This window comes from Erinaceus europaeus, chromosome 5, assembly GCF_950295315.1.
Source record: "Erinaceus europaeus chromosome 5, mEriEur2.1, whole genome shotgun sequence".
In the NCBI taxonomy this organism is placed as follows: Eukaryota; Metazoa; Chordata; class Mammalia; order Eulipotyphla; family Erinaceidae; genus Erinaceus; species Erinaceus europaeus.
Window position 1 is genome coordinate 93,484,864 of NC_080166.1, and position 13,764 is coordinate 93,498,627.

The window sequence follows — 13,764 nt, forward strand, 5'->3', positions numbered from 1 at the left end:
GGGTCTCACTTTGTTTGGGTGGCGGTTTCTTTTGCAGTGCAGAAGTTTTTTAATTTGATGTAGGCCCACTGATTTATTTTTATTTTAGTCTTCTTTGTAATTGGATTCATATGCAGTTGAAGTTGCCTTTAATGGAAAAGATTTCTGCCAATATTTTCCTCTACGTATTTGATAGTTTCTGGTCTAACATTCAAGTCCTTGGTCCATTTGGAATTTACTTTTGTGTATGGTGAAATATAGTGGTTCAGTTTCATTCTTCTGTACATTTCAACCCAATTTTTCCAACACCATTTGCTGAAGAGACTCTCCTTTTCTGATTTAATAGTTTGGGCACATCTGTCAAAAATTAGATATCCGTAAGTGTGGGGGCTTATTTCTGAACTCTAGTCCACTGGTCAGTGTGTCTGTTTATGATCCAGTACCAAACAGTTTTGATTACAATGGCCCTATAATACAGTTTGAGGTCTGGGAGTGTGATGCCTAAAGTTCTGTTCTTTCTTCTCAAGATTTTTTTGGCAATTTTAGGTCTTTTCTGGTTTCAGATAAACATTTGTAGCTTTTGTTCTATTCTCTTTAAAAAAATATATGGGGCCTTGATATGGATTACAACACTTTTATTTTTTATTATTTAAAAAAAAATTTTATATTTATTTATTTCCCCTTTTGCTGCCCTTGTTGTTTACCATTGTTGTTGTTATTGCTTTCATTGTTGAATAGGACAGAGAGAAATGGAGAGAGGAGGGGAAGAGACAGAGAGAGGGAGAGAAAGAGAGACACCTGCAGACCTGCTTCACCACCTGTGAAGCGACTTCCCTACAGGTGGGGAGTCTGGAGCTCTAACCTGGATCCTTAAGCCAGTCCTTGCGCTTTGTACCACCTGCACTTAACCTGCTGTGCTAACAAGCTGTGCTACGCCTGACTCCCGTTTTTTTTTTTTTAATGTCAAGCTATACTTGCATTTTTGAAATAAATCTATACATGAAGAGTAATATAACAGATCCAATTTGTTCAATTTACTTTATATTTTGCATCTATATTCAGTTTTATTTAAATACATTGTTTTATCTGGTTTGGGTCTCAAGTTATACCAGCCTTGAAGAATGAGACAGAAAGCTAAAATATTATCATATGCTCTTGAATATTTTATAAAATATAGAAATGACCTACTTCTTAAAGTCTGGGTAAAGTATATCTATGAAATCTGGGTCTACTGGAAGCAACCCAGATGTCCAACAACAAATGAGTGGCTGAGTAAGTTGTGGTATACATACACAATGAAATACTACTCAGCTATTAAAAATGGTGAATTCACTTTCTTCACCTCATCTTGGATAGAGCATGAAGGGAATCATGTTAAGTGAGATCAGCCAGAAAAAGAAGGATGAATATGGGATGATCTCACTCACAGACAGAAACTGAAAAATAAGAACAGAAGGAAAAACTCAAAGCAGAACTTGGACTGGGGTTGGTATATTGCACCAAAATAAAAGACTGGAGTGGGGGGTAAGGGTTCAGGTCCTGGAACATGATGGTTGGAGGAGGACCTGGTGGGGCTTGAATTGTTATGTGGAAAACTGAGAAATGTTACATTTCATTTTACTTTTGATTGTAAACCATTAATTCCTGAATAAAGAAATTTAAACAAATAAAAGAAATATGGGTCCAAAGTCATTTAGAGAGGTATATTTTAAACTACAATTTTGTAGTTCTTTATTGACTGTTTATAAATTTGTTTTCTGCTGTCTTTTACGTGAATTTTGTGAATATATATTTTATAAATCTAATCTACATTTTGAATTTTATTAATCTTAAATATCTAATATTACTTGCACTATTAGATAAAACAGTTATAGAGATTGATATAGAATGTATATTTAAATCTCTATTTTATTTTTTTGGTAATACTTACTACAGACAGATTTTTATGGGGTAGCAACATGTGACTATTAAGATTATGTCAGGGGAGTCGGGTGGTAGCGCAGCGGGTTAAGCGCAGCTGGCGCTAAGCACAAGGACCAGCGGAAGGATCCCGGTTCGAGCCCCCGGCTCCCCACCTGCAGGGAGTCACTTCATAGGCGGTGAAGCAGGTCTGCAAGTGTCTGTCTTTCTCTCCCCCTCTCTGTCTTCCCCTCCTCGCTCCATTTCTCTCTGTCCTATCCAACAACAATGACATCAATAATAACTACAACAACAAAACAATGAGGGCAACAAAAGGAATAAATAAATTAATTAATTAAAAAAAAAGATTATGTCAAAGGGGAGTCGGGTGGTAGCACAATGGGTTAAGTGCAGATGGCACAAAGTGCAAGGACCGGCCTAAGAATCCCAGTTCAAGCCACTGGCTCCCCACCTGCAGGGGGGGTCACTTCACAAGCAGTGAAACCGTTCTGTAGGTATCTTTCTCTCCCCCTCTGTCTTCCCCTCCTCCCTCAATTTCTTTCTGTCTTATCCAACAACAACATCAGTGGCAAAAATAATAACAACAACAACGATAAACAACAAGGGCAACCAAAAGGGAAAAAATAGCCTCCAGGAGCAGGGGATTCAGAGCCCCAGAGATAATCCTGGAGGCAAAAAAAAAAAAAAAGTCAAATAAAATTAAAGCTTGGGATTCATTTCAATTATACCAATCACATTTCAAATGGTTAATGTACACATACCGCAAGTGACTTCTGTATGAACAGCACAATTATTGGATAATTTTGACAATGCTAAGTTCAGTATAGTCCTTCAAGAACTATTTTGCTATAGATTTTTGTATATTTATTTTTTGCAAATAATATTTTTAAGAATATTAAATATCTATGTAAATATGGTTCTAATTTTCAAAAGAAAGGTGTTTCTGCATTGCCAACAGTGAATGTATCCCACATGACTTCTACTTTTAAGAAACTGATGGGAGCACTGGTGGTAGCACACTTGGCTAAGCACACTTGGCTAAGGTACATAGTGTGAAGTGCAAGAATCCAGGTTCAAGACCCCTTGCAAGTGGTGAAGCAGGTCTGCAAGTGTCTACCCTTCTCTCCCCGTCTATCTTCTCCTCCTCCCTCAATTTCTCTCTGTCCTATCCAGCAACAACATAACAACAACAATAGAAAAAAGATGGCCACCAGGAGCAGTGAATTCATAGTGCAGGCACCAAGCCCCAACAATAACCCTGGAGTTAAAAAAGGAAAAGAAAGGGAGTTGGGCAGTAGTAGCGGGTTAAGCACATGTGGCACTAAGCACAAGAACCGGGGTAAGGATCCCGGTTCGAACCCTCAGCTCCCCACCTGCAAGGGAGTAAGTTCACAGGTGGTGAAGGTGTAGGTGCTTATCTTTCTCTGTCTTCCCCATCTCTCTCCATTTCTCTCTGTCCTAACAACGACATCAATAACAACAACAATAATAATTACAACAATAAAAAAGGGCAACAAAAGGGAAAATAAATAAATAAATAAATATTTTTTAAAAAGAAAAGAAAAAGAAAAAAAAGGAGTCCAGGAGGTGGCGCAGTGAATAAAGCATTGGACTCAAGCATGAGGTCCTGAGTTCGGTCCCCTGCAATACATGTACCAGAGTGATGTCTGTCCTCTCTCTCTCTTGCTCTCTCTCTCTCTCTCTCCCCTCCTATCTTTCTCATAAATAAATAAAATCTTTAAAAAAAGAGAGAAAAAAGAATAAAAAGAAAAGAAAGAAACTAATATTTTCTTTGTGGTATAACATACACTTGGTTTTTGTTAATATTTCATGGATATTTGAAGACAGTGATTAAGCTGTTTTGAGAATGTTTTTCTTTCCTGGAGCATATATTTTAATAGAGCTTTTAGAAAAAGCTTATTAACTGCTTTTTCATTTTTGGACTACTTAATCTTTCAGTTTATGATCTAGGTATGTTAATATTTTCCCTAATTATGGTTTCTTTAACCACAGACTACTTCTAGTTATGGGTAAGGTACATCAAAGGTTCATAAGTATGTGAATTACATGTGACATTATATTCATATAAATATATAAAATCAATATATACTATAGTAGGATTCACAGTGTGTTTACATAGTACACATTAAATCTGTCTTGAATTATCTAAAATTATAGATGTGTGTGTGTGTATATATATATATGTATATATATATATATACACTTACATTATGATTCTTTGTCCTTCTAAATGCTTTTCTCCTGAAATTTTATTTCTGATATGCAATATTCAGTTTTCATATTCCTTTATTTTTCTTTTTTAAAATGTTTTATTTATTTTAATGAGAGAGATACAAAGAGAAAAATACAGTGAACAGAGCACTGCTTCTCTCTGGCTTATGGTGGTCCTGGGGACTGAACCAGGGGCTTCAGAGCCTCAGGCATGAAAGTCTTTATACATAACCATTATACTGCCTCCTCAGCCCTATTTTGAATTTATATATATCTTTTTTTTTCATTTTGTATGACTTTTAAACAGTATATATTTGAATTTTTAGGTCTTCACTAGTCTGAGATTTCATTTTTAATATGAGTTTAAGGAAGCAATCATACTAATTGCATTAACCAATGTCACATAACTACTATTCAAGTAATTATGAAGCATATACTATTTAACACAAAAATTAATGATCCCATTCATATTTATTTCAGAATTCTTACTCACTGTGATTTTTGTTCTTTTTTCTCTCCAAGCCTTCTCTTAGGCTTAAATAATAATTTCCATTTCCCTCCTACTTCTATAATATTTAATTTTGATTCTTAAATGTCATTAAGGACTATAATTTTATGCTAGTTTTACTTTGAACTTATTTCTATGGTCAAAATTACTTTGTCTCTGAAGTTTGAAGATGCTGGGCCATTTTCAGTGTCTAGCTGTTGGTGGAAAGAATAAGCTGTTTTGTTTTCCTCTTGATGCAGTTCTCTTATGCTGTGGGTTCTGAAATATTTCTAGTATTGTCTAGGGTGTGTGTGTGTGTGTGTGTGTGTGTGTGTGTGTGTGTGTGTGTGTTTGTTTCATTCTAGTTGACTCAGAGGATTTCTGGCTCTAGACATTTCCTTCCACTATTTCTTTGATTAGTTCCTCCTCTCTATTTTTCTGTCTCCTTAGAAAGTTTTTTTTTTTTGCCTCCAGGGTTATTATTGGGGCTTGGTGCCAGCACTATGAATCCACTGCTCCTGGAGGCCTCCCATCCCATCACCCCACCCCCGTTTTTTACTGGATAGGACAGAGAAATTGAGAGAGATGGGGGAAGTAGAGAGGAAGAGAGACAAAGAGGTACCTGCAGGCCTGCTTCACCACTTGTGAAGCAACCCCCTCCCCCCTGCAGATGGAGGGGGGGCTGGAACCCAGTCCTTGAGCTTTGTACTTGGTATGCTTAACTCTGTACGCCAGCACCTGACCCCCTAGAATTTTTCTATTAGATGCTGAACATCCTAAATCAGGTCCTTCATGCCTCAACTCTCTGAACAACTTTTTATTTTCCATCTCACTAGCTCAGTCTTCAGTCCTTATAAAGACTTTAAATTCTAGCTGACTTAATGTGAGTTGCTCATTTGTGAGTTTATTTTTCTTTTCCAGTAATTTTTCATAACTCTGTATATTTAAGCTATGAGGCTATACCCTTAGTAATCTGTCTATTGTCTCAAGAATAGTTGTGTCTAGTCTGGTGATGTTGGTTATTCAAATGTTATTATGAATCAAGGGCTTAAGTCAATATGTAAAAGTAATTTTCCCTGTGTCTTCTTCATTTGAGGGACAACTAGCAGTGGGCCAATGGGAGCAAAAATTGGAGAATAGAAAAGCCAGGAACAGTTAACTGCCAAAATAAAGGCAGGGATTGCCCTAAATCATTCATTTTTTAAGAAAATTTATTTATTTATTTCCTTTTTGTTTCCCCTGTTTATATTGCTGTTGTAGATATTATTGTTGTTGATGTCGTCATTGTTGGATAGGACAGAGAAAATGGAGAGAGGAGGGAAAGACATAGAGGGGGAGAGAAAGATAGACACCTGCAGACCTGCTTCACTGACTGTGGAGCGACTCCCCTGCAGGTGGGGAGCTGGGGCTTGAACTGGGATCCTTACACGGGTCCTTGCACTTTGTGCTACCTGCGCTTTAACCCGCTGTGCTACCACCCAATTCCCAAATCATTCGTTTTTAATATCACTCCAGGGCAGAACTGCCTTGCCTTAGCTCTCTGTCAGTTAAAAAGGTCTGGGAATTAGCAGTACTAGACAGTTGGCTTCCTCATGCAGGGTGATTCCCTTTGCTCTAGATGTAGGAATGAATTGGGAGTCTAAAAGGCTCACATTCAACCTCCCACTACAGTGAAGATGCTTTCCCTCCACATTTCTTCACTTCCCCAAATCTAGAGTTCTTGAGTTCTCGAGTTCTCTCTCTCTCTCGCTCTCTCTCTCTCTCTCTCTCTCTTTCTTTTGCCTCCAGGGTTACTGCTGGGGCTCAGTGCCTGTACTAAGAGTCCACTGCTCCTGGTGGCTATTTTTTTTCCTTTTGTTGCTCTTGTTGTTTATCGTTATTATTATTGCTGTTGTTGTTATTGCTGTCATTGTTGTTTGATAGAACAGAGAAATCCAGAGGAGGGGAAGACAGAGAGGGGGAGAGAAAGACAGACACCTGCAGACCTGCTTCACTGCTTTGAAGTGGCCCCCTCTAGGTGGGGAGCCAGGGGCTGGAACTGGGATCCTTAAAGCTGGTCCTTGTGCTTTGCGCCATGTGCGCTTACCCCCTGCGCTACCACCCAACCCCTCTCTTGAGTTCTTAAGCTGTGCTTTCTTCACTTTTGTTTTCGAGGTAACTTGTTCCCATCTGCTTTCTAAATTTCAAATTTTCCCGTGAAATGTTTGATTTTTAAGGAGACACTGCTTTTTCCAAATCCCTAGATACTGTTTAGACCTGTGTATTTCATTTGGTTGTTAACTTCTCCTCACAGCTTTAATTTGGAATATCTCTCTTTGTTATTCTATGACATTTACTTATTGAAGCTATCACTGCATTTTTATCTCCTGAAGTGGTGTCAGTTGTAGGCCGAGAAATTGGCATATGTGTTTAATTCCCTATCAAGAGTCAATCTCATTCACCTGTGTATCCCTTGCTCAAGCAGAATTAAAGCTGAAACTCCACTAGAGGCCTAGGCCCTTCATGTCTGAAAATCTCAGGACTCCCCGACTAGGGCCCCTGCTGATGGATGGGGTGTCCTGATAATGACTAAAGAGTCATCATTAACTAGTATAGTCATGGGTTCTTTGGAATATACCTAAAATAGACCTACTAGCTATTTCTAAAACGGAGCCCCTAAATCTTCTTCTGCAATATTCCAGTCTTCAGGTTCATGATTAATCAACAATTTATATGGCTTTATATGTTAACTCTTTTTCAGCCACCAGGTTTCAGATGCTACCACAATACCAACTGGATTTCCCTGGACAGATGACCCCACCAATGTGTCCTGGAGCTCCACTTCCTCAGAGCCCTGCCCCACTAGGGAAAGAGAGAGACAGGCTGGGAGTATGGATTGACCTGTCAATGCCCATGTTCAGTGGGGAAGCAATTACAGAAGCCAGACCTTCCACCTTCTGCATCCCATAATGACCCTGGGCCCATACTCCCAGGTTGTGAAAGAATAGGAAAGCTATCAGGGGAGGGGGTGGGATACAGAGCTCTGGTGGTGGGAACTGTACCCTCTTACCCTATGGTCTTGTCAGTGTTTTCATTTTATAAATAAATATATTAAAATTGAGAGAGAGAGAGAGAAAGAAATGTAATTACACCTATGAAAACAGTCTTGAACTTCTCTTTGAATTATCTGATCCACTAAGCTTGGAAAATAAGGTAGAAAAGGTAAGCTTTGAATAGCATATACCATTTTCTAACTTGAACCTTCTCCTTTTTCAGACTGTGGCATTCCACTCATACTCAGTACCCAATCTCCCCCAGAATTGCAAAGTTTTCTGGAAGAAAGTCAAAAGCAAGCTCTGAAGAGCAGATCAGGTACAGAGGGGTGGGAAGACATCTAAGGGGGTGAAAACCCAGTTTCAAAAAAAAAAAAAGTGGAGTGTTAAATTTTGCCTTACACCAAACACAGAGGGGAATGAAATAAGGCAGCTCCAAGAAGAACTGATTTGCAGTCCTCCCAAAGTCTACCTCCTCTGTCCTACAAAATTAGTACCATAGCACACTTGGAATGCTAATAACCATACAAATTAGACTACTGCCATAACCTACTCTTCCAAGGTAACTCAAATAAATCAAGTAGCTTTAAATCAACTTAAATCTAAGTTTTTATTTAATTAAAAATATATGTTGGCACTATATTATGAACACAGGTGATGAGAACAATTCATAGGTGGGAATAATAAAAGTGTATACAATGTTCTAGTGCATTCTGCTTTAAGAAAACTGCCTTTTGGTACAACTAAAATGTTTTTCACTGCCAGTAGTATATCTAAGATTTTTGTCTTTGAGTGCTACAATTTGAACCAATGCTTGGTGGTAAAGTTTCTTTTTTCCCATTTAAATTGCTAACTACAACTTTTTAGAAACAAACTAAAACAATATACATCATGAACTGGAAAATGCAAATAAAAAATCTAAAGAGAAAATAAAAGGTTGTGTAATTCCACTTCTCAGAGATAAGCACTACTAACACCCTGATAGTTCTTTCAAATGTGGGTAGGTTTTTTTTTTTTTTAACCAGTCACCATCATCGTCACCCAGTGCTCTCTATCCACTCCATTTGATTTGAGATCACAGTAACATGCAGGGCATTGCAATCTCTACAATTTTTAAAACACTAGGTTTCCATTTGCAATCTGTGGCAGGCTAAAACCCTTAATTAGGAACAGCAGGTGCTGAAGTGCTTAAAGCAAATCACTCCTACATTTTAGTGAGTTATTTATGTCAGGCTTATCACCAGGAGCAGAGCTGACAATATAAAGCAGCTGTAAGAGCTCACAGGGCAATTGTTGGCCTTCACTTTTCCCCAAGTCAAGGGATTTAACTGGCTCTATCTGGAGAAACTGAGCACTCTGCTCTTCAAATGCAAACAAAAGGTTCAATTAGGGCTTCCCATTTGAAGGGCAGGAAAACAATTATTTATACTGTTAGCTAATCAAGACATTTAATTTAGAGTTTCATACTGTGCAGTTTTTCTAATCTTGCACCTTATATAAAATACTAGTTTTCCTTTGAGTCTAAAGAGTTGCCTCCATTTAAAATAATTATGAAACCCTACTGACAATGGTCATAATTCCATTACAAGAACCTTGTTATCTTTTGCTCCCCCACTTAAACTGCCTTATATCTTTACTCGATAGATGTAAGAACGCAAATGAACAAACAGATCACTGTGTGGACTATATGGAAAGTCTATTGTATTTACAAGTCCTGTGATTCTGAAATCCTAAGACTTCAAAATCTCAGTTATTAATCAAATAGAAAGCTTTTCCTGATTGCTTGCTTTTTCTTTTACCAGAACACTGCTCAGCTCTGGTTTATGGTGGAGTGGGGGATTGAACCTGGGACTTCGAAGCCTCAAGTAAGAGTCTCTTTGCAATAACCATTATGCTATCTACCCTCCGCTGGAAAGCTTGTTCTTAAGGAGTGAGGAGAATCGTCTGAACGATTCTAAAAGATTCACTTTTAAGTTCAAAATGCTTCTTTTTTATATTCGTCTACCAGGGCATGTAAAATATTTTAAGAAAATGGCTGATACCAGCTTGCCTTGTTTTCTGGGTGTGGGTGAAGTTTTGCTTATGCGTTCCCAGTGGGCTAACAATCCTGACCTTTTACTTCTGTCTGAAAGGGCCACAGAGATGACTGGGTGCTCCTGGTAATGGAGACACAAGTCAGGTACTTTCAAAAAACGACCAGTGGACTTTGAGTTCAGAAGCAGTGTTTGAAAAAAGCGGAGGCCCCTTGCCGTAGGGCTTTAGTTTTCACCCCCAATCACCTGGACGGGTTTGCAGGACAAGGCCTGTACAAGACAACTTTAGGGTGCCCTATAGGCCATGCCATGAAGCAAAATGGGCAACAACAGGGGGTGCAGGGAAGAATGCGAAGTGGTTCAGAAACCGTGATGCGGAAATGTGGCTTAAAACCATAGTAAACAAGAAACAACTATATGAAATACACTTTTCTAGACGCAAAGCAAAATCAAAACTGTCTTCACGGGATAGAGATAGTATAATGCTTATGCAAACAGACTTTCATGCCTGAGACTCCCAGGTTCAATCCCCCAAACCACCATCAGCCAGAGCTGAACAGTGAGGAGTGCCCTGGTAAAAATAAATATAAAATAATAAAGTTTAAGAAAGTTTAAAAAAAAAAAAAAGGTCATCATTCGGTTTGTCAGGCCACGCACCGCAAACGCCCCCGACATTTTGCTCCTAGGTACCCCCCAACAAAGAGTCTTGAACTTGAAAATGGAGTTTTCAATTCAACAAGTGACCGGACCCGGAGCGGGAATTCAGTCCACTTTCTTCCTTCGGTTCCCACTCTTGCAAGGGAGACTCAGTGGAGCCCCCAAACTTCGGGAGACAGAAACTGAGCATGGGCCTCCAAGAGCGATGGGGGCGGGGGATAGGGGGCGCGACCCAGATGGCCCTGGACGCCACGCCCGCCTCTGGCACCCCAAGATGGGGCCTCGCCCGCCTCCGCCCTCCCAGGCGGGGCGGGAATAAGAGCTGCCGGCGCGCTCCTGTGCTTTCCCGGGGCCACTCAGGCCTTACACGCAGCTGCCGCCCCTTCTCCTCCCCGCTTCTTACCTGCCCAGGGACGTGGCCGGCCTGAGGGCCGCTAATTGAGGCCGCCATGGCCCTCGGTGCACGTGCTGGCTTGGGGGCAGCCTCCCCGCAGGAGTTGCTCGCCAAACCCGCCGCGTCCCGCCGCTCGCTCGGCGCTAATGGCTCCCGGCCCGCAGCTGCCGGCGCGCACGCCCCCCGCAGGCCCTGAATAGGGCCTCTCAGCGCGCGCGCGGGCCGGGCACCTGGAGCCTGAGCTGCTCCGCGGGTCCCCGCCGGGCTCGGGAGGGGCGGGGCGGGGCGCGGCAGAAGACTGAGCACCAGACCACTTCACCGTGCTCTAGCTGTCAGGTCCTTAGGAGACCCTTGTCTTGGGCAAATTGCCCACCCAAAATGCCATTTCTTCCTGGAGCGTTTACGCTGCAACAGGCCTTAGGTTCGATGGCAGGAGTAGAGTAGTGCTCTATAGTCTTTGTCTCGTTAAAATTAACAAAATTTGAAAAATGATTATATCATGAAGAATCTTTCAAGGTTTGATATTAAGGCATAGCAGACAGGGTTTTTTCTTTTCTTTTCTTTTCTTTCTCCTAAGCAAACACGTTCAGAAGAGAGAAGCTGAGTACTGAGCCGGTGCTCTCTTTTCAAACCGCTCAGATATTGGATATTTTAGGAGCATTTCATTTTGTTCTGTGTTTCAGCTGCTATTGTCCTCATTTGTTCAAGTGCGAAAACGAGATAAAAGAAAGCCTTCTGATGTCGGATGCTATGTAAACACTTCATTCAGTCTTCTCTAGATATTTCATTAAGATCATTGAGCGCCAGGAGCAATAAGGAAATCATTCCTCCTGTCTGTCTTTACCTCTGAAACTGATTTTCCCATTGCTGTAAGGAAGGAGGGGCAGAGAGAGGAGAGAAGAGTATGGCATCTGATAGTTGCCCTACTTTGGATTTGACTTGGCAGAAGAACCTGGCACATGGTAGCTGATCATACTTTGATAGACACAAGGTATTCTGTAGCCTGTACACATGACAAGATCATTTTAGAATAACTTCATAGTCTCAACTGGGCAATTAATTGTGAAGCTGTAAAATTGGCAGGAACCAGTTGTGTTTTGAGTTAGCTGGATCATTTTTGGGGATACCACCTTGTTCATGGTTGATATATGGCTCTGCTCAAACTGTCAATAAATAAGGAGCTACAAGAAAGTGTTTATTTTATTTTACTTTATTTCTTTATTGGGGGATTAATGTTTTACAGTTGACAGTAAATACAATAGTTTGTACATGCATAATATTTCCCAGTTTTCCACATGACAATACAACCCCCACTAGGTCCTCTGCCATCCTGTTTGAGGACCTGAACTCTCCCCTCCCACCCACTCACCCCAGAGTCTTTTAATTTGGTGCAATACACCAACTCCAGTTGAAGTTCTGCTAAGAGTTTTCTCTTCTGACCTTGTTTTTCAACTTCTGCCTGTGAGATCATCCCATATTCATGCTTCTGTTAAGAAACAGTGTTTTAAAGACTGAGAGGATAATCCAGCAATAGAGAACTGGATTTACATGCCTCAGGCTCCAAGTTGGATCTCCAGCACTACCATATGCCTGAAATGGGTGGTTCTCTGATGCCTATATTAAAAATTACATATATATGTCATATTATATTAAATATATAATTATAGATATAAGAAGTTGTTTTAGGGGGCCAGGCTGTAGTGCACTGGGTTAAGCACATGTAGTGCAAAGCACAAGGACCCTCAAGGATCCTGGTTCTAGCCTCGCCTCCTCACCTAGATGGGGGGGTGGCTTCAAAGCAGTGAAGCAGGTCTGGAGGTGCCTTTCTCTCCCTGTCTCTGTCTTCCCCTCCTCTCTCAGTTTGTCTCTGTCCTATCCAACAACAGTAACAGCAGCAACAACCATAATAATAGGGAAAAGATGGCTGCCAGGAGCAGTGGATTTTAGTGCAGTCACCAAGCCCCAGCAATAACCCTGGAGGCAAAAACAAACAAACTAAAACAGAAGTTGTTTTAAGAACAACCCCCTGGATTACTTATAAGAATTCATTTGACCAGACCATGTATACTGTATTATTTATAAGCATAGCAGAGTACATGCATACTGAAAATAAAGTATTTTCAGTAAAATAGAATTTTTATTATTTTGAAAAACAATTGCAATTTTATTTGGGTGGGATAATCTAAAGCATATTTTATGATTGATAATTATTTTAAATGACCAGGAAACTATATTCAAGAGAGAACTTGAATTGTTAATTTTGAGCACACTTTTAAAATAGGTTTTTGCTAAACAGAGTCATGAAGCAGAAGTGTGATTGGCCATAAGGTAGGTTTCTCTATGTAGACTTATTCCTGCTGTATTTTGTAATTCGTAGTATTTAGCTTTGCATCCAGAGTGTAAGTGACATATTGCTACTTTTCAGAGCCACAGAAAGCATCCATCTGCCTGTTTTTCCCCATAATACAAATCAGAGTGACTGAAGTATATTAAAGGTGATAAATTAAATATATTAATATATTTAATATATTATATTAAAGGTGATAAATGGCATACAGTCCTTGTTTTATTGTACAATATGTATAGATTTTTTAAAATTTTGTTTTAATTTTTACCTCAATATCAATGGTATTTTGGACCATATAATGCTCTGTTGTGGGAGGCTGTCCTGGGCACTGTCTGATGTTTCACAGCAAGCCCTTGTTTCTGTTGGAAAGATGCCAGTTGTGACAGTGTCTCAGAGTAAAAATTCAGGCAGTGAAAGTCATTATTTTAGTGCAGATATCTGTTCATTTATAAGCTTGTGTTTCTATTAACAGGTTGGAGACTATTAAAATATCTATGTTATCTGTTACTTTGTTTATTCATTTATTGTGGAACTGGTACATTGGGCATAAGTGGTTTTCATTGATCCAGGACACTTTGATACAGAGAGAGGGAGAGAAGAGGGAGAATCATCATCACATCACCAGAGTATCCTCCATTGCCATAGCACCTCCCTTTTGATGCCAGGACTCTTATCCCAAGGTG

The 13,764-nt window shown here is 39.9% G+C and overlaps 1 protein-coding gene across 7 annotated transcripts in view; it reads right to left on the reverse strand.

The window, feature by feature from the left end:
* Nucleotides 1–11,060, reverse strand: part of SOHLH2 (spermatogenesis and oogenesis specific basic helix-loop-helix 2) — a 63,933-nt gene extending 52,873 nt beyond the window's left edge. The window contains exon 1 of one of the 7 annotated variants that reach the window (XM_060191536.1): nt 10,744–11,036. In XM_060191536.1, the coding sequence (XP_060047519.1) occupies nt 10,744–10,791 (48 nt within the window). In that variant the 5' untranslated portion in view covers nt 10,792–11,036. Of the gene's footprint in view, nt 1–10,743 lie in introns of all 7 variants that reach the window. The other 6 variants (XM_060191540.1, XM_060191538.1, XM_060191539.1 and 3 more) reach the window with 6 other exon arrangements.
* Nucleotides 11,061–13,764: the final 2,704 nt, after the last annotated feature.